The sequence below is a fragment of the Populus trichocarpa genome, chromosome 9 (assembly GCF_000002775.5).
Source record: "Populus trichocarpa isolate Nisqually-1 chromosome 9, P.trichocarpa_v4.1, whole genome shotgun sequence".
NCBI lineage: Eukaryota > Viridiplantae > Streptophyta > Magnoliopsida > Malpighiales > Salicaceae > Populus > Populus trichocarpa.
In genome coordinates this window covers 9608986-9635014 of record NC_037293.2, presented here as the reverse complement: position 1 = coordinate 9635014, position 26029 = coordinate 9608986, and the positions used below count along the sequence as shown (strand labels likewise).

Here is a 26029-nt window from a genome sequence, read left to right as displayed (position 1 = left end):
ATATTTTTGTTGAATTTTATTCTTATTTTTATAATTGCAGATATTTTATTTTGAGTTATCTTATTAATTAATTGTTTTTTTGACAATTTCATTTCTCGTTGTTTAATTTCATTGAATTTTTATTTTATTTTTTGTGTTTATTTTTTTTATCATGCTTTTAAAACCTAGCATAAGAGTCGACCCCTGTCATGTCTTAGGTCGCGGGTTGGGTTGAATGATTGGGGTTACCAGGATCAATTAAATTTTTTTATTTTACAAGAACTAAAAATAACATTATTTTGATTAAAAAAATAGTAAAAAATAATTAATGGGGGTTAACATGATTTCTCCTGGCCAATTGCTTAATTTTTTATTCAACTAAAAAGTAAAAATATATTATTTTGATAAAAAAAAATTCATTTATGATTCTCTTTCTTTGTTTTTTATTTTTTTTAAGATTGTTTTTTAATTTCATCTCGTTCTATTTGATTTTATTTTATTTATATATCAAATATCGCACTTATTTTTTTTATTGTTGTTTTTTTTTATCATTTTCTTAGTTTTTTTATTTTAATTTTGTCATTCGACATTTTATTTTATTTTTTTATATAGATTTAGTCTTTATTTTTTTAATTTGTTTTTTTTTCATTTCAATTTTGTCTCTCGGTATTTTATTTAATTTGTTTTTTAATCTAACATTAGTTCCTATTCTTTTAATTATTTTTTATTTTATTTTTTGATTAAGTCCCTCATTATTATTTTTTATTAGTTCTTATATTAGGTTTGATCCTCATTGTTTTGATTATGATTCATTTTTTTTTTTATTTTTTTATGGTTAAGTCAAGATTTTTTTTGTGTTCTGTATGGTCATTTTGGTCTCATGGTTAAAGTTGTTTGTTTGGAAGATTAGAATGATTTTATTTTATTATTTTATTTTATTATATATTTAGATATTAAACTATAACCTTGATTATTTTTTAAGTTTATCTCAAATTATTAATTAATCAAATTAACTTGAATTTATTTAATTTATTATACTTAAATATTTTTTTTATACGAGAAAAAAATTAATTCGTCCTACAAGGATGAAAAAAAAAAATCTAGTACAAACTATATTAATTGTCATTTTCTGTATATTTTTTCTTCACACGCACTCTCTCTCTCTCTCTCTCTCTCTCTGCAAATCATCGAAGAATTTCCATGGCGTTTCCAGGAGAGGTAAGAATCCATACATCAAAACTTGTTTCTTATCTCTCTCTACTACTCCTGCTCTATTCTAACTCCTAGTTTTTCAATACTTTTATCTTCTTAAAGTAAACTCGCTTGAGTAAAAAAATTATGTTTTTTTCTTCCTTTAATCCTGTTATTCATGAAATGTAAAGATCTTCAAATTAACAACAACAACAACAAAAATTAAAAGTCATTTTTTTCGGTTTTGTAGGTGGGATTGCAATTGCTTCTTTCACCACTGAATTCCAACATTGTTGTCCGGACAGCTTGGTAAAAACCTCGCTTTTTTCTTGCATTCTAGTTAGACTTAATTGGGTTATGTTTTCGATATTGAATAATGGGTTTTCTGCAGCTGTTCTGTTGGAATTGCTTTACCTATTTACTCAACATTTAAGGCTATTGAAAATAAAGATCAAATCGAGCAACAGCGATGGCTTCTCTACTGGGCTGGTTTGTACCGACTCGTTTTTTTTTTCCTGTTATCATTAAAAGATTGCCATACCATACTGATAAGTTGATATCATTGAGCGTTTTTATCCTCTTGCAGCTTATGGATCTTTTAGCCTCGCGGAAGTCTTTGCAGATAAAATTCTCTCCTGGTATGGTTCTGCCCAACATGATTCCTTTTTGGGCTTCAGCTATGAAAGTATCCATTGTGTTAGGGAAATCACTTGGTGATGCTCTCTCATGGATGGTCAAATTATGCTATTCAATTACCTTGTTTGTTTAAATGTTTTACACTATGTTATGTTGTTTTTACTTGACTAAATCATGACCTCTGATGGATTTATTTTATTAAAGCTTGCATGTGAATGGGAGTCATGATTGTGTTCATTACAAACTCCACACAGCCTGTTTGCAGGGAACAGAAGTATCCCTTGTTTGATAGTTGATTGAAAACCAATTGTTAATGGTGGTAGAACCCACAAAAAAGCTCTATAATGAAGCTCACATAAAATGATGACAGTTTTAAATTGATCTTATATCTATTCTTGCTGAGATTAGTCATTTCCTTGACTTACTGATGTCGGTCATTTCTTTTACTTTAGTTCTGCAGTAAGCATGTAAGCTCATTCGCACATGTATTAAGCATGCAGGGTTCATTTAACAACATTGACAATGATTTTCCCTTTCTTGTCAAGTTAATTTGGTCACGGTTCATGGTTTTCCTGCTTTATTTGTACGAGTTATCACAATCAGAAAGCTCTTGTCTTTTTCAATAGGTTTCCCCTTTACTATCACATGAAGTTTGCATTTCTTGTTTGGCTACAGCTCCCATCTGCAAATGTAAGCTTCATTTTTCCACCTTTACTTTGTGTATCAGTTTTTCTTCAAGCATGTCTTGCATTTTTAGGGGTAAACTGAGTGAAAGTACTAGCTTTCAGATGAAATTGATATGGTTAATGAATATTCTAGTACTGCGTGTTTTGGAAACTATATTTGAGTATGGTTAATAAATCCATCTTATATTAGTATATCACTTATTGTCTAAAATAACAAAATAGTTTATGTTGATAACTGTTTGCCATTTATCTAACAGGGAGCTGGGCAATTGTATATGAGCCATCTACGCCCATTCCTGTTGAGGCATCAAGCCAGACTTGATAATTTTGTGGAGTTTCTGTATGGTGAAATGGTAAGAATTTGTGCCATTACTAATTGTGATTAAAATAATTGGATTATTAAATCTGGGTCTTCCTCGTATAGTATGGTAACATCATGGTATGCACAATGAGAATAAGGGCAGGAGAGCATTCAGCTCCATGCCTGAATCTCCTTGGCTCATCCTAAACATTAGCCCGTTCTAAGTTTTCGATGTTTGAAAAGACTTGTGTAAATAGAAAGTCTTGATGGCAAGTGGCATAATTGGTAAACTTTGTGTGCCTTGTCGGACTGGCATAATTGGTAAACTTTGCTAATTTACTCAAATAATATAACTTATGGTTTAGAAATTGAAAGTGACCTGATGGATTTCTGGATTTGCAGAATAAGTTTGTCAGTGCACATCAAGCTGAATTTCGGTTTGCAAAAGCACTTTTAATGAAGATTCTGGCATCAGGTATGGATTTGGATTGAACAAGCAATTATTTAGATTGAATACCTTATATTATTATTCTAAATGAAGTTTCAACTCTAGAATATGTGCTTATCAAACATATTTTGCCTAAATCGGTAAATAATCTGTTGTGTCCAGGTCTTCTTGATGTCTATATTGTCTTTTATAAAATTGTTCTCTCTTTTTTTTGTGATCAGTGAACCAAATAGCTCGTGATGTGATTCGCCCAGGGGGAAGACAGGCAAATGGCACCTTTCAAGGCCCAGCCAGGCGAATCCAGGATTCACAATCTGACGGGGAAGATTAGGGCTTCCTTCCTGACAAGCAGAATTCGCTGATAGGAGTATAGCTGTATAGGTGGTAGTTGACATTTTTCTTTCTGACAGGCCTGAGTTAAGTTTATGTAAGTTTTCGAATCTGAATAATGAGTAATGGAAAGCGTGAGCTGTATATATGTAGGCCATATATAAGAATCTGAGCCAAGGATTGCCAATTGCCATTTGTTTGAAAAACTGGAATTTAAAATATGACATGCCCTTCTGTGTTTTAATATTTTCTTTAGTTTTTGAAGCAATAATTCGACTTTCTTGTATTACATGGGGAGAGAAGTTTTTTTATATCTTGGAGGGTCGTGCCAGGTAATGCATGATGGGGTTAAGTTATCTTGTTATAAAAATGTCCAAGGGCCAGGCTAATTTCAAATTGTCAATGCTTGAGCCTTTGGGGGGTTTTAGGCTTTTAGCCCGTCTATATCCCCTTTTTTTTTTTTTTTTCCAACTTTTGATGTTGTTTTATGCATCCATTCAGCAATAACAGCCATTAATGTTTGATATAAGCTAGCTCTCAATCGGGCATGGGGGCTTGATCTTAAAGCGAAAGGCCCCCCCGTTCTGCTCCTGCAGTTAGAAGATTAAGATCCTCTCTGAGTCGGGTTTTTATGAAGGTATGGTGAAGGTTGGAAGTTTGATTTCAATCTAAAGAAAAGGCAAAACAAAATATTTACCCTTGTGCCCTGCAAACATTGGATAGTTTCAATTTTCAATCATTTAATTGGCGAAGTCATATAGCTCATGCCTTGTCAAATTTCACTCGCATTTGTATGAGAAATATAATATCTGATGTGGATGAATTGGAAGATGGATTTTTAGGTTAAGAGATACGAGGGTGGATTAGTAATGAAGGAGAAATTCTTTTTTCCTTGAATTTTTAGATTTAAGACTATTATCTAAAAGAAATTTATTAAATTCTTTAAAATGTACTTAATCAATTTGGAGTCTGCATCTGCTCGAAGAATTTTTTTTTTAATTCTTATCCACAATGACGATGACGATTGTTTATGGATGATTTTAAATCATAAATTAATAATAATAATTAAGTATTGAATAATAGTATGTGCTTTGATTAACGCATAAATTAATATAATTATATTTTACTTAAAAAAAAGAAGAAGTATTAAAGTTTTGAATAATAGTATGTGCTTTGATTAACGCATAAATTAATATAATTATATTTGAATTTTTTTAAAAAAGAGCCTATTAGAAAATTATATGAAGAATCAATTTATTTTTATGTTTCAAAAATATTTTTATTTTTTTATTTGTTTTACTTTAAGTTTTTTGTGTTTTTAAATTATTTTGATATCCTAAAACTTAAAATAATGATGTTTTAAAAAATAATTGCTAATACACCTAACAGTAAAACCTCTTAAATAAGTCAACTAATCTGCCCACCTTCTAAATAAGTCAACTAATCTGCCCACTTGAGTACTGGTTTTCATTTTCTTCGTGGGTGTTTGGGTTATGGTTGAATGGGAGTTTTTATGAACTTTAATTTTTTTTAATTAAATTTTTAATGTTTTTAGATTGATTTAATTTATTAATATTAAAAATAATTTATTTGTATAAAAATATATTATTTAAATGTATTTACAAAAAAAAGTTACTTAAAAACAACCTTTACTTTAACTGTGCTCCTGCGACCCTCAACTACTCTCTGAACCAGCCAACTCTCCCTGTCTCTGTCTCTGTCTCTCTCTTTCCCAATACGGAGTAAGAACTTTTCAACTCAACCAAGCCCTTTCTCTTACCTTGCATACACATTAGCAAAAAACAGCAACATTTGACTGAACCCATCTAAGCATAAAACGAGAAACCAAACACAACCTCTGCTTCCATATTACACCAAGAAAGAAAGATGATTGGACGCAGAGATGGAGCGTTGATGCGAAACAACAGCAGCAATCAATCACTACTTAAATCAAGAATTGCAATTGCAATTGCCATTGGGATGTTCCTTGGATGCATCTTCGCTTTCTTCTTCCCTCATGGACTTTTCTCTTCCAATTCTCCTCACTTTGACCATAACCACCTCACAAGATCCATTTCCCAGGTTTCATTTTCGCCACAGTTTTGATCTTTCCACTGTTTTTTTGAATTTTATAAGTCATTCCCTATTGATTTACAAGATACTATTTAGTCTTTCTATTTTGAGGATTTTTTGTTTTGGAAATAAAGTGTGTTTTTTCCTTTGTTTGTATAAATTGGAGTGATTGATTTACCATATTCATCCTCCTGTTAGATGGGATATTCTAATTAACATGTTATTGTGTTTATTCTCGCCAATGATTCAAGTCTAAGTCGTGTTAGAATGAGATCAACAACAATGTACTGTTGTCAATGTATATTTATGTGATCTGTGTACATTTGTTTACACTTTTGGTAGTTTCATTAGCTAGTTGGCAGCTTTGAATTGGATGGGTGATCTGTAGAGTTAGATTATTCAACACAAATGATAATTCTGTTAAAAGTTTCTAATTATGTGTTATATTAGGTGGTATCAACATCATGTGAATCATCTGATAGTCTGAACATGTTAAAAGCTGAGTTTGTGGCTGCATCGGAGAAAAATGCTGAGTTGAAAAAACAGGTTAATGTGTTGATTGAAAAGCTTAGATTGGCTGAACAAGGTAAAGATCATGCAGAGAAGCAAGTGTTGGTGTTGGGTGAACCGCATAAAGCTGGCCCTTTTGGTACTGTTCAGGGTTTAAGGACAAATCCGACAGTCGTTCCAGATGATTCTGTGAACCCGAGACTAGCAAATATTTTAGAGAAAATTGCTGTTGGGAAGGAACTTATAGTTGCTTTGGCGAATTCAAATGTAAAGGACATGTTGGAGGTTTGGTTTAAAAGCATCCAGAAAGTAGGGATACCCAACTATTTGGTTGTTGCTTTGGATGATGAGATTGCCAAGTTTTGTGAATCAAATGATGTTCCAGTGTATAAGAGAGACCCAGACAAGGGAATTGATTCTGTAGGAAAGACTGGAGGCAACCATGCTGTTTCAGGACTGAAATTTCATATATTGAGGGAATTTTTGCAGCTCGGATACAGTGTTCTTCTCTCAGATGTTGATATTGTGTATTTGCAAAATCCTTTCCATTATCTTTATAGAGATTCAGATGTGGAATCCATGAGTGATGGCCACAATAATATGACAGCTTATGGTTATAATGATGTTTTCGATGAACCTGCAATGGGTTGGGCTAGATATGCCCATACAATGCGGATATGGGTTTACAACTCTGGCTTTTTCTACATTAGACCGACAATTCCTTCAATCGAGCTCTTGGATCGAGTCGCTAATCGGCTCTCTCGTGGGAATGCTTGGGACCAGGCAGTTTTCAACGAGGAACTCTTTTTCCCTTCACATCCTGGGTATGATGGACTTTATGCATCCAGGAGAACTATGGATTTCTATCTCTTCATGAACAGCAAGGTCCTCTTCAAAACTGTGAGGAAAAATGCTAACTTGAGAAAGATCAAGCCAGTGATTGTGCATATAAATTACCATCCTGATAAGCTTCCGCGTATGCAAGCGGTGGTGGAATTCTATGTCAATGGCAAGCAAGATGCACTAAGCTCTTTCCCTGATGGATCAGAATGATAAATTTTTGGATTGGTGTTTCTTTCCTGCTTTTCAGAAGATAGCCTCTACATTTTCATGCTTAACCCTTCAATCATGTTGTAGACTTGTAATGAATTGTCCAAAACAAATTGTAAGGCCAAAGCCGCCACAGCTAGGACCCAATGGGAGCAGCACCATCATCCCCAGACAATCCTTATCAAATGTCCATGTTGGAAATTTTGCTCCTCTGGCAGAGCAAATTCTATGCCATTGTATTACAGGTTATGCAGGTAGCTTATGAGCCATTTGCAACCCTTTGTTTCCCAAACAGATGGTTTTCTTTCAATCGCTTATCTAGCACAATAACATTTGTTACTTTCCTGTAGTTGTATATTGCAAGTCAACATACCAATCTCATACGAAGAAATGCATGGGCATTTTGCTATACGTTATCTGTGTATGACTTTCTTCGCCGAAAATGAACATATTTTCCTTGATCTTGAACATTGCAATGGAAGAGGTAAATTTAGTTTCATTAAACTCCCTCCTCACAGCTCCAGTCGTGCCCCCCCAGTCTTACTTACAGTTGAAGTTTAGTTCATGTCATGTTGTCTTTGAACTACCAGCAATGTTTATGATATTTATCTACTGATAATGGCGGGTGAAAATGAAAAGGAGAAAAAAAAACCACCATGATTTTTATATGCATTGATGTCCCAGGTGAATTTCTGGTAGTTTCTTCTTACTGGTGCAGTCCTGCAACAAACATTGTTGAAAATTGGACGTAGCTGAGTTTTTTGTTGCTGCTGACGTAGCCGGAAGCTACTAGTTTAAGGTCCTTAAACGGACCCTCTTAGATTATCAAAATAATCATACGGGAGTTTATTTCATTAAGAAAATACTGGGTAGCCAGCGTTTTGACTGATCTCCACTTCCAAATTAAATGACTTTTCAATCTTGCAGACTATGAAATTATCCTTCATTTCTCATGCCTCAATAGATAAATACGAACTGTAAGGATGAGAACTCGGGAGTTCCCTATTGTACATACTTAGGATACAGATCAAAAACCATAACCTTATCTCCTATCCTATCTTCGAAGCTTCTGGAGACAAGCTTCAGTACATTGGTGGTATCTATTCTTAGTCTTACAGCTTTATAACCCACCATTTAGTAAATGTAAAATAATTTGAGAGTGAAGTTTCAAATCTGCAGAATTTATCCTGAATGCCTGCCTATTCTGTTGATGAATCTTCAGCAAAGACCTGATTTGCCTAGACAAAAACAGTTATCTTCTGTCTTCAAGCTGGATATGAGAAATCTCACTCTGGTCAAGAGTTTGGTTCTGTTCACTTGAAGTGGTTTCTTCATCATTTTCGCTTTCGCTTTCAGCATCGGATTCCATGGCTACAAGATCAGAGATTGCATCTCGTTGATATTTCTTGGCTAGCTCCTCCTGTTTCATTGATCAATTAGCAACTTATTCAATTTTGATGTTGAGGGAAAGAGAGGAAACGAGAGAAAATGAATTAACTCTCAGTGTTCAGTTCAATTAGTAGCGAGAAATAGATTCAAACTTGAACAAGTATGGTACTGATGATAAGATAGATACAGAAATGACATTATTTAATATATCCTCAACATTATCAACTTCAAGAAATAATTATACCTAGGAAGCTAATAAAACGAAGCCCGAAAAGATTGGATAAAACAATAGAAAATTAACTTGAAAATGAAAAAAGAGAGGCAATAATCATAAGAAACAGGTTAAGAGGAGAGCCATTATGGATTTATTTGCTTATTTGATGCGCTTTCGCAGAACTGCAAGTACTATCCATGTCATTCATTATCATGTTCATCATCTACCTGACGGTCATTTCTTTCCGGTCTCTATGGAAGAAAGATCACCAACTGTTTTATAGCCCAACCGTTTAAACCCTTCAATTGAATTCTTAAATAATCACAGATTTGAATTTCACAATCCTTAGTTTATTTAAAAAATCAATAAAAATATAATTAAATTTTTAGTTCTAATTTTGTTTGGGAAATCTTAAAAGATGGACATTGGTGATGGTGGGGAAACAAAAGGTTGGATGAGGTGTTTGGATAGCCGGAAAAAGTTCACTTGAGCAGCCAGGAGACATCAACGGCATGTATCCGACTCCTTTTAGTTAAGGGCAATTGTGTCATCTTAAGAAAAAAACGTGGAGCGGCAATATCAAGTATCGACCCCGTTAGTTTCCAAACTCTCTTCGTTTTTCGTTTTTGTTTTTTGGAATGATGGTAACTTTTGTTCTTATATAATTATTGTCTTTTACGTTATATACAATATTTTGTTTATTATTCTCACTCTTCCGAAAACTAGAGTTGTGCTTTCTATTAGGTTGCAAATCATTTTATGTATATTACTTTTTTTATTATTTTATACCTTAATTTTTTTCACCTTTTTTTTATTCTCACATGATTTAAAAAAAATTAAAAATAATAAAGATAAAAATATATTTAATTTAAGAGATAAATATAAAATTATAATATATATAATGAATATATTTTTCACTATTTTCTGTTTATATATATATAAAAGTCAAATTGAAAAATATAATGATGTCGCATGTTGGTTTACTTTTAAGAAATCAAATTTGGAGGAAAAAAAGAGTATAATGCATGAAAAAACTTGAGTATAAAACAACTAATTTTTTTTTTATAGAATAAAAAATCTTCTTATAATATTTTTTCTAAATCCTAATTTCTTTCATGACAAAATTTGTTATATTTATTTAAAAATACAATGAGAAATATATTATGCGATTTCAATTATTTCTTATCAATGCCAAGCACAGTAATTATTATTTCAGTTTTTCATAATTAGATTTAAATTGTCATTCGAATCTCCCTAGATTTTTCTATTTTTTTATGTTTAAAAATATAATATAATTATTTTTAAAGTGTTTTTTACTTAGAAATATATTAAAATAATATTTTTTTAATTTTTTAAAAATTATTTTTGATATCAATATGTTAAAATGATATAAAAATATTAATTTTTTTAAAAATATATTTTTAAAATACAAAAATAAATATGCATGATATTCATTCCTATATGAAATATATCAACTAAATATGGGAGAAAATGAGAAGTCTAGTCCGATTTCCAAAAGCAATCCAGTCAACACTCATGTCCCATCAGCTTTTACCTTTACCTTTTTTCAGCAAATTTAATAATTAAATATTATTATTTTCTTCTTTTTCTTTGTCGATTCTTCTCTCTTTGCTCATTGGTCTTCCAAGAAAGAACAGCAGTTTCTGTGCCTGCTCCAGCTTTCATTTTTGTCAGTTGAAGGACAAGAACAAATGTGTGGGTTTCAGACGCGCATCTCTACCTTACTATTGCATTCTCAGGAGTTTTTCTTCTCCTTTTGACTCTTGAGGAAAACTGGCATTTTTGTTCCGGCATTCCCTTCTCCACATATGCTATGCTTCTTGAATGAATACCCCTCTAAAATAAAGGTAAAGGGGTCTCTCTCTCTATCATGGCTTAGCTTTGTTTAGCAATGTGCTTATGATTTCCAACTTTTCTTTCGTGGGTTTGCATTATTTTCATGGAATCCTGATTTCTTGATTTGTTCTGCATTTCTTTAGCAAGGCAAGCTAGTGTCCTTGATTCATAATTCTTCCTTCACATTGATGTTGATTTCTTTGATTCCTATTTTACTCCTTTGATGAGTTTGGTGCCCTTTTTTTTTCTTTCCAGTTCTGCATCTCTCGTTTTGTTTTGTATTATTCATGGTCAATGGGTTATTCTTTTGTTAACAATGGTGGTTGTTTACTTGGCTTTTGCACTTTGAGTAATTTGCTGACCTGATCTGTCTCCTTGAAAGAGCCATTTTCTTTGAGAATTATGTGTAGCCGACCCACTCAGTAGATTTTCAGTTCTGCCATCTTTTTGTTGAACCATATACTATTGTCGATTTGTCCTCTCCTCTCTCTCTCTCTCTCTCTCTTTTATTAATTCGGGAATGGTAAATGTCCAATGCAGCATGAGCATACTTGACTTTCTGTCATTTCTAATGAATTGGAGCACCTGAGGTTTTCTGATAGGATCTGGGGTGCTCTGGTGGAAGGACAATCTGTTCATATCTGACTCGTAGGTTAATGCCATAACTCAGTATTAAGAAACCAAATAAACTTGTATTGATCAATAAAGCCTTCACGTCCCAATTAGTTAACTTCTGTCTTTCTAAATAGATACTCATTTCTGACCATAACTTTTGGTGAGAGAGAACATAGCCGAGGAGAGAAAGACAGAATTGAAGACAAATAAGTTAGTATATAGAATCTTAATTTATATTTTCATTATTGGATAAATAACTCTGATATAGTTTGTATTTCCTTACTTATACTAGTCCTAAAAAAACATCATAAAAAATTATTTTTCATAACTAAATATGAAATAATAATAATTAAGAAAAATAATTTTTCCCTAAAAATCCTTCTACATTAGTTGCATGCAAAAGATTAATTGTATGTGTTTGGTAACTGTATTATTTTAATTTTTTTCCATATTTTACTTATATATGGAATGGTTAATGTTTGTGTTGGCATATTTGCAGATCAGAAACAGGTAGACTTGTTCCTGGTTTCACCCGTAAACATGATATCACGACCAAAGAATGGGTGGCACTCTATTTTGCCCCTTAATTTCAGAGGCAAAGCAGTCACCGGCTTTTGCATTTTCCCAAAAGTTAAATCAGCAGGTTATAGCCCAGAAAACGCACCTGTCTACCTGAATGTGTATGACTTGACAAACGCTAATGGCTATGTCTATTGGGCAGGCTTCGGTATCTTTCACTCTGGGGTGGAAGGTTAGCACTTAGCAACACTTATTACACATTGCTCTTGATTGCCTTCTCTTCAATCAGATTATATATTAATAGAATGCTATGAATCATTCGATGCTTCATCTTCTCATTGTTTTTCTTCCTAAGATCGTAAACTGTCCTTCTGCATGCTTACAGTCCATGGTGTGGAATATGCCTTTGGAGCCCATGACTACCCATCAAGCGGTGTGTTTGAGGTTGAACCCCGGCAGTGCCCTGGTTTCAAGTTTAGAAAATCAATATTTATGGGGACAACGCGCTTAGATCCTAAACAAGTTAGAGAGTTCATGGAGCGCCAATCTGCTAATTACAATGGTGATACGTATCATTTGATTGTTAAGAACTGCAACCATTTCTGTGAGGATACGTGTTACAAACTGACTGGGAACCGAATACCGAAATGGGTGAATCGACTTGCAAGAATAGGTATTGGATAAATATCTTTCCTTCATGATACACCTCGTGCCATCTTTTGCATGACGTTCAAACTTCAAATACTGCGTATCAGTTGACTGCTGTGGATTACTGAACCCACCCAAACATTCATGTTGCAATTTTATGCGTGTTCCCTTCTCATCTCCTTGTGCTATCTTCAGTATTAATGAAGATGGATCTCTTGTAGCTTCCGACAGCAACAAGAAACAAGAATTTAATCATATCTACGAGACTTTTTATGCGAGCTGCATGTTCATTTACCACGCTTCTTCCCTTGTTATTTTTTCCCCTAAAAATTCTTTGTATTGATATAAAATTCTTTTTCACCGATTAACTTCTTTCTTTAGGTTCACTATGCAACTGTATACTCCCAGAGGTCCTCAAGGCCACTAAAGTACAGCATGACCCCAATTATCAAGAACGCGAAAGCGAAAAGAAGAGACTAAGAAGTTCCTTCAGTTGCTTTTCATCAATTTCAATGCCACAAAAGGAAGTCTCCATGTCTTCTTTGTTTCTGCACTCTCACTACAAAGGCTGCCTACCACCATGGGAATTGAAGAGGTCCAGAAAGGGTTCACTTAAGGAAGGATGAAAAAAAATGCCAGTGCTTTTGAAAGATTGTCAGTTGCGGTTTTGCAATTTTGAGGCATTCGGGGGATATCAACATCTTTCCTTTATACACGATTTTCTTGGAAAGTAAATATGTGCAAGGTGGTTGTTTTGAGCGCTACAATAGATTGCTTTACACTTCTTATCCCATCTCTGCCGGGCTGCCTCCCAGGAATTTGCTTGTTGTCTTCTATGATTGTATTCCGATGTCGTGCAAGCCTGTTTGCATTGCTAGAGAACTGGTGTAGATTTTTCAGTTGTCTACAAATCACATTGATCTCTTAATTTTCAGTAGCTCCTTCCGATTTTGGTTATACATGCTGTTTCTTTGGCTAAAAGATTCTCTTTTACGTTGCCTTTATTCTCGTTTGGTGTTAATTACTCTTTGAAACTTCACTCCCATTACATTACAAGAGCAAAATAGTAAAAGTTGCTTTCTGTTCATCAATTTCTTGACAAAAATCTCAAATAAATAAAATGTTCTAATTCTTCATGTTCCAAAATGGTGAAGATTTCCGTAAAATAAAAGAAAGGAGAGAGATTGATAAAATAAGCAAAGATGTGTTAAACTAATTACTCTACAGCCAACAAATATATGACTCATGTAGACCAAACCAGTTAAGAATGTAACTTGAGCTATTATGAAGATGATGAAGCTATTAGGTGAGGTTGTTTATATTAAGATTTTGATGTTAATTTAAATTGTTAGGTTAGATTAAAAGAGTAACGGGACAATAGAGATAATAAAAAAAAATTGAGGTTGCTGGGGAAAAAAAACTGCTTTTATTGAACTTTCAGATTCCTACGACAGAGATTCATGAGCGCTATTTTATGGACAGAAATCAAAATGCCAGCAAGAACATCTAAGGAAAGAGTGGAGCCGAAGACCCAAGACCCAGACAAACAAATTCTTCATCTTCGTTGTTTCAATTTCTGTTCATGCTACAGCATAATCAGGCTTGCATAAATTTACAATCTTTCTTTTAACTAAAGCTGCCGTCCAATCTTTTGATCATTTATAGTTCAAGATTTCAAGAAACGACAGAGAAACCAAGAATTCTATATTCTTGATCACCGATTCTGATTCTTGAAGATTTTATTGAATCTTTTGACATGGATAAAGGTGGTGGGCGTGTACCAAGCAAGAGAAGATTACCTATAGAGGTGCATGATCAAGCACCCCTCTCCAAGAAGAAACAAACCCTGCTATTTCCGCACAAAACCAAACCACATCCACGAACACAACAATCCCAGATCAATATAACACCACACGATTAGTTTAAAAAGAGTAAGAGTTACATTAATTTTTACTCAACGTATGATCATGTGGAGTTAATGGCAAGAAGAATAAAGAAAGGAGTGGATTCCACTCCTGAGGTTGAAGGAGTTTTGCATAGGATCCCAGAGACGTTGCCAAATAGGACTTCAGGGAAAATGAAGGTGCCCCAGAAAAGAAATGAGGTGCCTTTGGTGAAAGTTGATGAGTTGGTTAACGCTGATGGGTTCTTGCTTTGATTTCCTACAAGGTTTGGTTCCATGGCGGCTCAAATGAAGGCTTTTTTTCGATTTATAGCTTGTTTGGTGGGGAGATGGATAGTTAAAGTTTGATCAGCTTTCCCAAACATCAATCAACATTTTTTTATCAACAATGAAGGGATTTTTCATAAGTCTTAGATTGTGAGCTTGACAGGTGTAGCAGTGAACAGATGCAACAAGAATGTCTTGCTATGGAACTGTTTTTGCATTTATTAGTGCCTTGGAAGTACCCTAGTGATCAGATGGCGTAAAATGTCGGCCTGACAACTTAATGTCAAGTCCCTGATTGGGATTTTGCACTTCCGAGTTTCCTGCTTCAGTTCTAATGACATTGAAAGAGGACATGCAGTCAGGATAAACGATGTGCACTTATTTTAGGAAAACTAACCTCTTTTTGCAGTGTGAAATTTATGATTATCATCAAATTGATTTTTTTTTTCTTCATTTTGCAGCTTGACAGTAATCACTCAGTTAGTCCATCATGGGATGGTCTTTGTCCCTATTGGTCACACCTTTGGTGCTGGAATGTTCAGAATGGATTCCATTAGAGGAGGATCTCCATGTGGCGCAGAAGTCCTTTCTGGGGATGGCACAAGAGAGCCAAGCGAAACAGAGCTAGCTTTTGTGGAGCACCAGGGAAAATACATGGCTAAGGTAGTCAAAAGATTTGCCTGGCCCTTTTCATTTGCGCCTGGTGAGAACCACAACTAGCGCTGCTAAAACCAACATTCATTTACATCTCCGTCCACAATGTTTATATGTTGATCTTTTGTATGTTTCTCTCTCGTGTCATTAGATATCACGTGTCTATAGGTTTTAGATAGCTTAGGAGATTATTCTTTTGTAGCTTAACATTACTCCATGCCCGTTTTTCGTTCCCAGCTTCTGGCTCCCTGTTTCTTTGGTGTGTTACGTCCTTGTATATGGTTTGAAATGCCCATTTGATTATATCGGTTTTTATTCAGATGAACCATTTGATTGAGCTACCATATTGATCAAAAAATTGCGAGGTTGTGTTCTTTGACATAACTTTTTGCTTATGACTTTTCTGTGTTTTCTATCATAAGCATGTTGCCTGGGTTTTGCAATGTGAAAGACTTGCTGTTTACCCTGTACATGAAGCCTTGATCATGTTTGATATCCCAAATCATTAGCCACCGTGAGCAGATAAAAAGAGCAGCTTGAAACGAGTCACCATCACTGGGCAGTGTTCTAACAAAACAATAGAAGTCTTAAACAGCTTTATGCCCTAATCAGAAGTCGCTCTGCTTTTTTATGAGAACAAACCAAAATCAACAAAGGGTTACTTGTGTCTTGATTCAAAATGCGAAATTCTGAAGAGTGCCTTGTAGGAAGATCAGCAGCACTACTTTGTTTATTGACACTACCATGCATTCAAAGCAAGAGCTAAAATTTCTGCAGCTCTGGTATTTCAGCTATGGTCTTGACAAACACAAGATAGTCTTAAAAAGATATGAATGCATTACTTGTTTTTCAAGACTGAACTATGGAGAAAGTATTATTCCTAGCCAACATCAAGGAAATATATACATGACTAGATTCTCAAGTTCAGTGCTGCAGAATCGATTCATATTGAGAAATGGGGTAGTAATACTCCAGGCAGTATCTGACACATCACAACAATACACTGTCATACACACACCTTCACATTGGCCTTGCAATATTTTGAAGAATTAGCATCAATACACACGGGGAGAGAGATGAGACCAAAGTTGCAATCTCCTGAACTACATGCACTGAGCTTGATGCTTCCCATCGACAAGGACAGCAACTAGATACAGCGAGGGAAGAAGGTTTGTCCCATATATCCACCAGTCATTGCCCTTCTCACGTTGGATTCAAACAATTTTGGGTTATCTCTTAAGACAGCTGCGGCATCTTGATTGAGGGGATCCTCATGATTAGGTTCCTGCATGCACAAGTACAAACATCAACTAAATCGGACCTACAAAATAGCAAGAACCTAATCATGGAAGAAAAGCAATACCGTGAAAAGATGAAAGAGTCCATAGATTATTGTATTAATATTCAGAACAGGTTTCCAGTCTTCTCGTAAAATATTGAGGCAAACATTTCCTTCCAGGTCTATATTAGGATGATAAACCTGCACCGCATCCCAATCAAAGCTATGTTAATGGCAAAAGGATTTTGTTGAGTATGGAAAACAGAACATGCTTAACTACCTTTGTCTTGCACTTGACTTTTGGTGCTTCATGAGGATAGATGGATGAAATTTGGAACGAGAACACAAAAGTGCCACCTCTGTGACAGGAAAAGAAGTGCATCTAGTTAAGTAATTGAAACATATAACCCAGGAAACATGGCATAAAATTCCTTAAAAAACAAAAAACATAACAAAAGATGATTATTGGGAAGGAAATGAAAGTTTTAGGATCCTGAATGCCTTGCACCCAATTTTTCGAGCTAAGTAAAGATGGAAATGAGCGTTGCCTAAGAAATTACTTACCGATAATATCCTTCATCAGGACGAATGGTAACCTCAAATTTCATCAAGTCATCCTTGCCATTCGGGAAAGCCATTGTACAAGTTTTATGCAAGTTCAGTTCACTGATATCTATAAGAGAAACACCCTAACGTAAGATTTATGAAAAATCCAAAACCAGTGCGTCATAACCAAGAAACTTAAAATAGCAATGGAGTTCTTAATGAAAATAACAACCAGGTAGCTGATCCTAGTTTCAGCAACGGAATTCATGAAGGATAGCCCATTAACCAACCATAAAAGGCTAAAGATCAAAACTTTCTCTTCTACCCAGTTAAAACACTAGAAAGCATCTGAAAGTTCGTCAAAGTATAAATCTTAACAAAGCAAGCAAGACCCATATAACAAAAATAATGCTTTTCGAGCAGGATTAAATAAAAGCAATCATAATTGGCAATTAAAAGATAGTGATGAAGATGCATAGGTAGAACAACCTTTATGAAGACGTAATTCTCCTGCACTTTGTTTCTTGATAGGTGACTTTCCATTGGCGTTTTCAGCAAGTTCCCTTTGTTTCTCCTTCACTTTAAACAGCTTGATCATTTCTCCTTCACGATAAGAAGGGGAAACAGGGGTCAGCATCATCTCTGTAATTAATAATATTAAAGAAAACCGTGAGCAAAACCCACCTGTGTGTCGCAAAGAGTTCGATAAAGCTCCAATCAAGAAATTAAACAGCAGGAGTTGATCAAAATGTTTGACAAACACACGAAGATTAGGATGATGGGTTACAAGAAAGAAAGAAAGCTTAGCTGCTTTTCTTGGAACAAATGAGAGAGCGAAGGAGCTATGAAGAACGAAGGAACCTGAAAGCTTGTTAAAGATGCTCGTTGTTTACGAAGGAGAAGGGGAGAATGAGCTTTCTCTCTCTATGTCTATCGTGTCGGCGTCAATTATCGTCATCCACTTGCAGCGTAGTTGTAATACTTTTATCCTCTGGGTGCGTTTGATTTTGCCATTAAAAAATGTATTTTAAAATTATTTTTTATAACTTTAAATAATATATTAATATAAAAAAATATTTTTTAAAAAAAATAGTTTAATAAATTCTTAAAAAAAAAGCATTTTAAAAAACAATAATTTCAAACATTTTTTCCAAATGAGCAACCATAATAGTGATACTACTCTCTCTGTGTTTTTTTTCTCTCTCGATTATTGGAAACATGTTTTTGCAAACAATTTTGCTTTTGCTGGCTAGAAAAATTTACTCTTAAAAAAATAAACAGTAGCACTTTTTTTCCGCTATCTTGTAGACATTTCTTTCTCGAATTGGATTAAACCATTAAGATTTATTTACTGCATAGTTATTAAATTTGTCCCGTCTGAATTTAAATAAAAAATTAACTCAAAAAATTATTTCAGGCTTCGGCGTCTACTATACGTGGAGGTCAATATTTAAAGCTTTTCATCGTCTTCGAGAGGGCTTCGTGTACGCCTCGAAGTCTGACTATTTGTGGCTGATACAAAGGAACAGAAATCTGCAGACAAATGTTAAATGGATCTGGGCATGGAAGGTTAAGGCTCCGGAGAAGATAAGGATGCTGGTGTAGCACATAATGCGTGCTTGTCTGCCTACCAATTTAAAATCCAGAATCTAATCATTGGAAATATTTATGATATTAGGTTATATCTATTGACATTATCACTTGTTCATTACAATTCTCGTAAATAAAGAAATCTACTCCTTGAATAATCCACCATTATTTCTCCTTTAGAAAATTACCACCATTTTTTCATAAATTACCAAACCCTTACATTTCCACTATCAAGCAGCTCCGGCCCCGACGGGTAAACGAAAAAACCGCTCAAAACTCCAACAATTTAACAAATCCCCGGCCTCTCACTCTCCCACTCTAAAGTCTAAACCCCATCACCTCCAAAATGGCCATAAACCTTCTCCTTCGCCTAACTATCCTCCCCTTCTTCACCACGTCCTCCTCCCCCGACTCTCCAACCAACCGCCGCATTCTCATCTTACTCGACGACTTCGCACTCAACTCCCCACATCTCTTCTTCAACTCCCGCCAATCCCGCAACAACTTTAACCTTGACTTCAGACTCGCTGACGATCCCAAACTCTCACTCCAACGCTAAGGCCAATATACGAAGCTCTAATCCTCTTTTGCCCCTCTCGACCGCCAGTCACACTGTGATCCCTTCTAGTTTTCCGGTTAGGTTTTGGAGGATCGATTGATATCGCTGCGATTGCTAATTTTATTGATTATGGTCATTTGATTATTGGAGCGGATGCTAACCTGTCTGATTTAATTCGCGAAATAGCCAGAGATTGGTGTTAATTATTTAATTGTAAGTTTTTTTTATCATTTGTTTAGTGTTAAACGTAGTAGTGTAATTTAGTCTAATTGGTGTAGGATCCAGCAGCAATGGTTATAGATCATATTAGCTATGCGGTGTCGGATACTGAAGGAGATCATACATTGATTGCTTGTTTTATTAATTCTAAGGTGATTTTGGGAAGTGACAATATTGAAGTAAAACAATTACAGAAGTTTTGATGTTGATGCTCGTGTTGCTATGCTAGTGATGGTTTTGTTTTAATTTCTTATCAGTAGTTCTTTTACGAATCTGGTATAGGCTCCTGTGCTTTTTGAAGGGGTTGCACATACGGTAAATGCTGCAAATAGCTTGGTAATCTGGATTTATTTTCTGTAACTGTTGGCAGAATTGAAGCTTAAACGACTGTTTTACCTTAAGTTGTTTATCAAAATGTGTGGAGTTTTTAGGTATTAAAAGTTATTTCGGCTTCTCCAGCTGCATGTTCTGCTAACCCCAAGTCTGCGATGTCAAGTCCTCCAGAACTCACTGGTTCTGCAATCTCTTTAGTATGTTCATGTGCAACCTTTTGTTCTCTATTGTCTTCTAGATTTTGTCTTATTAACTTGCCATAATGTTTTTATAATTGCTATCTTGATATTTTTATGACTTTTTCTTGTTTTATTTTATTGAATATGTATATTTGCTTCCATGCTATGCTATTATCTATGCTCTGCTAATCTTTTGTTGAATATCAATCTACGGCTGGGTTAACACATATCAGGCAACATTTCAAGATATTGTTATCAATTATGGAAGGATACAAGAAAACTTCCTAATGCAACAAAGAAGCAAAGAGAAAGCAAGATTCGTATGTAAACTCAAAGAATAAAATGATTCGGTATGCCTGCATGTAACATCTCAAAGAAAAAAATTGCCCGTGCTTTCCTTTCCTTTCCTTTCAGGCAAGGAATAATGCACGAATTTTGATTGCTGGCTCATTAAGCATGTTCAGCAACAGTATGTGGCAGTTCTTAGGTGAACAAATTTTCTCATTGTGTACCCATTTTCAGATTGGCTTGGCTCCATTTTCAGATTCTTTAGATCTCTGGGGTGCAGAAGCCAGGGAGCTCAACCAAGTCAGTGAAGCCTTAACTTGCCTTTTTTTTTTTATCATCGTTTAAATATGTTCTGTGATCCATATGAAACTGTTACTATGTTCATTAAAAGAGTGCGAAGATGGATGTGGACACCAGAAAACCTGACAAAAAAATGACTACAAGAAAGGATTAACTTACTGAAGTGAGGTTATAGGAAGGTTGTGGAATTCTGTTGCTTTTTGCAGAATTCAGGTGGTTTTTTCTGGACTGGAAGAAACACATGGCTTACTAATTTTTATTTCTTTTTGTTGTTTGATGTGATTATCTGTCAAGGGCAGTAATGACAATGTAGTTATTGGTGTCTATTAAAACTACAATTTGGGACTTCTTCTTACTTGGTTTTCGGCACATGCGTCTGACTTAGTTATGAACGTGAACTTCAAATGAATGTTTTTATCATGCTGAAAAAATCTTGCAGATGCTATTGACAGCAAGTTAATTTTATTTTTTGATACCAGACATGTGAAATCCGGAAATGAGCAGTTCTTGACTGAACTCAACAAATGGATTTTCCATGATGGAGGTCATCTTAAGGTGAGGATGTTTTCATTTGTATTTTGGTATGATCTCTTAATATTGCCGAACATGAACTCATTCTGAACACTAGGAAATGAAAATTGCTATTTTCTTGTTGGTTACTTGTGATCACCTTATGTCCTTATTAATGCATTTATTTAAGACAGTTCATGATTTACAGGCTGTAGATGTAAGACACCACGAAGTTGGGGAAGCTGATGAACCTGCAATTTACAGGATCAAAGATGAATTGGTAATATTTCTCTCTTGTTTTTTTTCTCTTTTTGTTAGAACTGGAGAAATAAATTGTGGATAAGCTTTGGTTGCAGGAATACTCTGTTGAAATATATGTGTGGTCTGGAGCAAGCTGTGAACCATATGTGGCAGATGATGTTCAAGTGCAGTTTTACATGATGAGCCCCTATGTTTTGAAAACCTTGTCAACAGATACAAAAGTAAGCTAGTTGATTATTGAGCATGTATATGCATGTGAATTTTGGTTTCCTCCATTGTTGAGGTTTTTGCTTCGTAATTATATGTACTGCAGGGTCTGTATTTCACATCTTTCAAGGTTCCAGATGTGTATGGGGTTTTCCAGTTCAAGATGGAGTGCCAAAGACTTGGTTGTTCAAGCTTATCCCTATCAAAGCAGGTAATTAAATTTCTTCTCCTACTTCATGGTTAGCATTTTTTATGACACCTTTGGTTTGGAACCCCTTTTAACCATTAATGTGAACTTTTTAATTTTAATTCCCTTGGCAATTCAGAGGGAAACAATAACTCTAATGCTTTATTGTAAGGCGCAAAATCCACCTGCATGGATTTAACTAAGCAATCAATGAACATTAATGGATGGTGCCAAAAGTTCATGTGATAATTTACAAGTGCGTGTATATAATGTTATGGGAGAGTCCATAATAATAACTGATTTTTAAAGTTAGCATTTTAAATTACAGATTCTTCAAAAAGGAATTTCTAATTGATTGGACTAAAGGCTTCTGCAGTGGTGTGTGATGCCTTTTTCATAATCATCTGGTCTTGTTCATGTGAAACCTGCATGCCTTCTTTGATCTCTGCTGTATTTTTTGACTTTCATTGCATAATAGGTGGTTGCTTGGGATCTTGTTAACTTATAACAAGGCAGGACGAACAAAGTACGTGCACCTTTGCTTATACTTTTCTTCATGCATCTTTTTCATATGTTGCCTAGCTACCGGTTGAAGTTATAGTTAAAAAGGGGAAAATAAATGGCACAGTAGCTTGAAATCTTGCCAACTTAATCAAATTCATTACAAACCTCTTAAGTTCAACAATACTGACAATTTGTATTTCATTTATATTCAGTATTATAGTCTGCTGAGTATTGAATAAGTACAGTGTCTTTTTCTGCTAGAGCTGCTATTGTTGATGCCGTGGGTTTTTGAAAATTGAATTGCATATTCCAGTCCGGCCCTATAGACATAATGAATATGAGAGATTTATACCAGCAGCTTACCCCTGCTATGGAGCTGCATTTTCTATGGTATTGCTCCTCTCTAAACCACTCTTAGCCATTTTCATTTTTAAAACCCTGCCATCAAAGTCATTTTATCTGTTACATCACTGGAGTTTAGGTTATAGACCCCTTCAGGTCGTCTGCCAGTACTCGTCTTTTTAGAATCTGGGATATTAGTCTTTGAACTTCTCATTAACCATTCATATCCTTAACCACATATTACTCCTTCTTGGTTGGGCAATGGAAGTTGATATGATGAGCATTTTGGTATTCACCCCTGGCTTGGTTTAACGTGGACTGGGCCTAAGCTGGATCTTTATTCAATAATTCTCTTCAGACTTGCTTATTGATTTGTCCAAGAATAGCTCTTTATCAAACCTAGTTAAGCTTGTTCTTAATATAGAATCTATCATTTCCTCCATGGAAAGATTTCTGTTGCTGTGCTGGTGTCAATGCTTGAACCCTAGTTGCTAAGATTTGGAACCACAATACCCAGGGACTATTGGTTTCCTCCATACAAAGGTATGGGCATCATATTGAAAATGCAACCTGTCTTGCTTGGAGGGAGCAAGGGATTTATCTCTGCATTAGTTTAAAAGATCCTGGGTCTGCTGGGTTCCAAAATATACGTTCTTGTTAATATTTATGTTGTTGCTTGACTTGTTAGCTTCTTGTGGTTTAAACAAGTTGAATGAAGTCAATTAGCTAGTTTACAAGCCAAACTTTGAGTTGTTCGTATGTATTTTTTTTTGCTTGAGAATGCTATATGACTGGCCTTCCGTGACACACAGAGGTAGAGAAGAGGGGGAGGGAGAGAAATTGAAAAGAAGGAACATTATGGGTTGGAATTGTTTATAAGCAATGGCATTGATAGATAATTACAATCTTGATGCGTCATTGATTGAATGGTCAAAGAATCACTTGGTCGCTCGTGTTATGGGTTCATGGCAGACGACAACTTAATTAGTATACCTCTTAATTCTGAAAAAATTTCTCTGTTTTTCCATTTTTGTTTGTTACAGAATGATTTTCTAATAAAATTATTTCCATTTTTTCTACAATATTTTTAATTAAAGTTCATTTGATAAAATACTCATAATTGGAAAGGGGTAATTTAAAAATAAAAAAAAAAAATACACACACACACACACACACGAATAAGCAGTAGTGATATGGCATATCAATAATTGACGTTTTCAATTCATATAAAAAATCAAATATGACGATCTTCTTAATTAACTTCCATGCCTATTGTTTTGTATAGAACAATTTATGGAAAGATTTTTCTTGAAATCACCTTTCAAGAAAATAGTGAAAGAAATTACTAGTTGATTTTTTATTTACAACTAACTCGAAAATAGTTATTAGTTGAAATATATATACTAAATAAAGAATAGAATAGCATGCTTGAAAGAAATATTTTTTTTGTTATTGAGTTTGAGCAAAGTGATATGCTCTATAAATAAAAATAATATTGATATTAATTCCAGATTGGATTATTATTGGATCGAATCCAAGTTGATTAATATTTGATTCATTCTATAAAACGTGTTAATCATAATTAGACTAGAATCATAAAAATTGTATACCAAATCTGTTTAATTACATCAAAGTCAAATAAAATTCAAGTCAAGATCTGGTCCTTTAACGCACCCTAATCAAAAGCATAACTTCCTATTGTTGAGTCCATTTTTATTTTAATTAAAATGACAACTTTCTCCATTAACTTTTTTATTACTCATACCTAGAATGCTAGTGTTTTATATAATTATGTTTCAAAATTCTTTATATATATTATTTATTGATTTTTTAAAAACTATGTGTCTATATATATTATCATTCTATTTAACTGTTTTTTTTTTTTTTTGTAGTTTTTTAAATTAAAGAACCATTCTCATATACACTTCTCATATGAATTTAAAGAATCATAAATCACTTAATAGGTAAATAAAATATATTTTTTAGAATATTTTTAATACATCATAGTATTTATTTGTCATTGGTATAATAAAAGATTTAACCACAGATATACCAGCACCATACAATAATTAGTAATCAAACAATGCTTTCATGTAACAACACAGCAAGACTGAAGAGACCCATCACGAGTTAAGTCTTTCAAGCATCAAACTTTGAAATATTTAAAAAAATAATTTCGTCCTTTGCAAAGAAAGGCGTGGGGGCCGACTGCCGATGGTATATCGGGGAGTGTCAATAGCTGTTCCCTTCTCCGCTTGTTCTCCTGTTTGCTAGTATATTAATTGTATCGCTAATCATACAGGAAACAAATTAAATTCCCATTTCCTTCCATTGACATCGAGATTTAGAATCTGTGAAATTGCCTTCCATTTATATCGATATTCGATGAGATATACCTAACGATTTCATTCAGCCTATAATGATTACTCAATCCTTTTCCTTCCATTTACATCGAGATTTGTGAGATTTATGTCCATATTCGTTGAAATATAATCACTCAATCCGCTATATATATATGTAGTGTACAAGGATTCAAGGGCCCTGACTACAAAGATTTAAAGGCTGAGGGAAAGAAATTTTGATTGAGATCAACATGGAGGGTAAGGGTATTCGGGCAAGCATTCTCCTGGTCCTGATGCTGGTGTTGATGGTTCTGTGTAATGCGAGAATGGCTGCTTCAGACTGCTTTACTCCCTGTGTTCAAAAATGCAAGCTTCAAATTGAGCCAGGAAAATGTATAAAAGAGTGTGAAATTAAATGTGGCGATGGTCCAGATGTGAATCGTCAGAATCAAGTGGATGATGGCAAAGAAGCTGCAAAACTAAGTTAATGTCTTGCACAGTTCAGCTGTTTTGAATTTAGCAATAAGGCATGCATCACATCCATGTATCTTCTTCAATAAATGGTTCATGATTTTTTAATCCTATTTTGTGTCTTTAACAACTTCTTTTTTTTCAATGAGTAAGACTTGAGACATTATTACGAGTGATAATTTTTTTCACAAGGAGAAGAAGGCAGAGATAATAATAAGATTAAAATTAAAAATAAAAAAAAAGACGAGACTCCTAACTATCATGCTACAGCCTTTTATTGTATTTGCTTCAGACAGCAGCTTAACCCGGTCTCTAAAATCTGACAGCGATTGAGGAAGTCCATCCCATTAGGTTTACACGCCAGTGCCACCAGAAACCACCTGTCATTTATTCATCTCTTTGATAGGGAACGACAAGCCGTCTATAATTTAACAAATAATCACCTGCAAATGAACCAAAAAACAGCTATAAAAAAAGGACAGCATTGCGGGCTGTGCTCTGTATGCTAAACCGGAATCAAGCTGGCCACCCACCACCTTGATATTTTGAAATGATGTCTAATATTTTTCATGCCCTACGTGCTTGATTGGGTTTTTTTTTTTTTTTTCATAATCCTCTTGATCAATCTAACAGCCTTGAGTC

General features: G+C 34.4%; 6 protein-coding genes across 8 annotated transcripts; 5 read left to right on the top strand and 1 right to left on the bottom strand.

Annotated features, from left to right (window-relative positions):
* The first annotated feature begins 1071 nt into the window (after positions 1-1071).
* LOC7456388 (HVA22-like protein k) lies at positions 1072-3815 on the top strand. Its single transcript, XM_002313024.4, has 8 exons — positions 1072-1197; positions 1421-1479; positions 1562-1659; positions 1757-1808; positions 2433-2496; positions 2750-2845; positions 3196-3268; positions 3463-3815. The coding sequence occupies exons 1-8, from the start codon at positions 1180-1182 to the stop codon at positions 3570-3572; spliced, it is 570 nt and encodes a 189-aa protein (XP_002313060.1). The 5' UTR covers positions 1072-1179; the 3' UTR covers positions 3573-3815.
* Positions 3816-5233: 1418 nt separating this feature from the next.
* On the top strand, positions 5234-7553 carry LOC7456389 (arabinosyltransferase RRA3). Its single transcript, XM_002313025.4, has 2 exons — positions 5234-5653; positions 6095-7553. Exons 1-2 carry the CDS (start codon positions 5459-5461, stop codon positions 7205-7207), a joined length of 1308 nt encoding a protein of 435 aa, XP_002313061.1. The 5' UTR covers positions 5234-5458; the 3' UTR covers positions 7208-7553.
* A 2867-nt stretch (positions 7554-10420) lies between these two features.
* Positions 10421-13403, top strand: LOC127905787 (deSI-like protein At4g17486). The gene is made up of 4 exons (XM_052455908.1): positions 10421-10675; positions 11779-12030; positions 12184-12471; positions 12828-13403. Exons 2-4 carry the CDS (start codon positions 11820-11822, stop codon positions 13070-13072), a joined length of 744 nt encoding a protein of 247 aa, XP_052311868.1. The 5' UTR covers positions 10421-10675; positions 11779-11819; the 3' UTR covers positions 13073-13403.
* Positions 13404-14424: 1021 nt separating this feature from the next.
* LOC127905778 (probable NAD(P)H dehydrogenase (quinone) FQR1-like 2) lies at positions 14425-15336 on the top strand. Its single transcript, XM_052455831.1, has 3 exons — positions 14425-14591; positions 14780-14872; positions 15078-15336. The coding sequence occupies exons 1-3, from the start codon at positions 14425-14427 to the stop codon at positions 15334-15336; spliced, it is 519 nt and encodes a 172-aa protein (XP_052311791.1).
* A 748-nt stretch (positions 15337-16084) lies between these two features.
* Positions 16085-18051, bottom strand: LOC127905788 (NEDD8-conjugating enzyme Ubc12-like). Of its 3 annotated transcripts, none has more exons than XM_052455911.1 (6): positions 17883-18051; positions 17585-17698; positions 17114-17222; positions 16830-16908; positions 16634-16750; positions 16085-16555 (listed from the first exon to the last, which is right to left on the bottom strand). In XM_052455911.1, exons 2-6 carry the CDS (start codon positions 17691-17693, stop codon positions 16418-16420), a joined length of 552 nt encoding a protein of 183 aa, XP_052311871.1. In that variant the 5' UTR covers positions 17694-17698; positions 17883-18051; the 3' UTR covers positions 16085-16417. The 3 variants fall into 3 exon arrangements, with proteins under 3 accessions (XP_052311871.1, XP_052311870.1, XP_052311869.1); XM_052455910.1 differs by having other exon boundaries at positions 17780-18050; XM_052455909.1 differs by lacking the exon at positions 17883-18051 and having other exon boundaries at positions 17585-17737.
* A 1483-nt stretch (positions 18052-19534) lies between these two features.
* On the top strand, positions 19535-23601 carry LOC127905777 (dolichyl-diphosphooligosaccharide--protein glycosyltransferase 48 kDa subunit-like). Its single transcript, XM_052455830.1, has 8 exons — positions 19535-19615; positions 19746-19799; positions 19895-19993; positions 20529-20563; positions 21043-21118; positions 21282-21353; positions 21430-21555; positions 21648-23601. Exons 1-8 carry the CDS (start codon positions 19535-19537, stop codon positions 21783-21785), a joined length of 681 nt encoding a protein of 226 aa, XP_052311790.1. The 3' UTR covers positions 21786-23601.
* Positions 23602-26029: the final 2428 nt, after the last annotated feature.

What these genes read in the sequence shown, in the direction of transcription:
- LOC7456388 (XM_002313024.4), top strand. An exon ending in ATGGCTTCTCTACTGGGCTG is followed by an intron (nt 1,660 to 1,756) that starts GTTTGTACCGAC and finishes ATCCTCTTGCAG; the next exon opens with CTTATGGATCTTTTAGCCTC. An exon ending in AATGAAGATTCTGGCATCAG is followed by an intron (nt 3,269 to 3,462) that starts GTATGGATTTGG and finishes TTTTGTGATCAG; the next exon opens with TGAACCAAATAGCTCGTGAT.
- LOC127905778 (XM_052455831.1), top strand. Translation starts at nt 14,425, where the DNA reads ATGGCAAGAAGAATAAAGAAAGGAGTGGATTCCACTCCTGAGGTTGAA. An exon ending in GAGTTGGTTAACGCTGATGG is followed by an intron (nt 14,592 to 14,779) that starts GTTCTTGCTTTG and finishes TGAGCTTGACAG; the next exon opens with GTGTAGCAGTGAACAGATGC. An exon ending in TACCCTAGTGATCAGATGGC is followed by an intron (nt 14,873 to 15,077) that starts GTAAAATGTCGG and finishes TTCATTTTGCAG; the next exon opens with CTTGACAGTAATCACTCAGT.
- LOC127905777 (XM_052455830.1), top strand. Translation starts at nt 19,535, where the DNA reads ATGGTTATAGATCATATTAGCTATGCGGTGTCGGATACTGAAGGAGAT. An exon ending in CTGGTTCTGCAATCTCTTTA is followed by an intron (nt 19,994 to 20,528) that starts GTATGTTCATGT and finishes CAGATTCTTTAG; the next exon opens with ATCTCTGGGGTGCAGAAGCC. An exon ending in ATGATGGAGGTCATCTTAAG is followed by an intron (nt 21,119 to 21,281) that starts GTGAGGATGTTT and finishes CATGATTTACAG; the next exon opens with GCTGTAGATGTAAGACACCA.
- LOC127905787 (XM_052455908.1), top strand. Translation starts at nt 11,820, where the DNA reads ATGATATCACGACCAAAGAATGGGTGGCACTCTATTTTGCCCCTTAAT. An exon ending in CTTTCACTCTGGGGTGGAAG is followed by an intron (nt 12,031 to 12,183) that starts GTTAGCACTTAG and finishes GCATGCTTACAG; the next exon opens with TCCATGGTGTGGAATATGCC. An exon ending in GAATCGACTTGCAAGAATAG is followed by an intron (nt 12,472 to 12,827) that starts GTATTGGATAAA and finishes TTCTTTCTTTAG; the next exon opens with GTTCACTATGCAACTGTATA.
- LOC127905788 (XM_052455909.1), bottom strand. Translation starts at nt 17,735, where the DNA reads ATGATGCTGACCCCTGTTTCCCCTTCTTATCGTGAAGGAGAAATGATC. An exon ending in CCTGATGAAGGATATTATCG is followed by an intron (nt 16,909 to 17,113) that starts GTAAGTAATTTC and finishes TTCCTGTCACAG; the next exon opens with AGGTGGCACTTTTGTGTTCT. An exon ending in GACTCTTTCATCTTTTCACG is followed by an intron (nt 16,556 to 16,633) that starts GTATTGCTTTTC and finishes TTGTGCATGCAG; the next exon opens with GAACCTAATCATGAGGATCC.
- LOC7456389 (XM_002313025.4), top strand. Translation starts at nt 5,459, where the DNA reads ATGATTGGACGCAGAGATGGAGCGTTGATGCGAAACAACAGCAGCAAT. An exon ending in TCACAAGATCCATTTCCCAG is followed by an intron (nt 5,654 to 6,094) that starts GTTTCATTTTCG and finishes GTGTTATATTAG; the next exon opens with GTGGTATCAACATCATGTGA.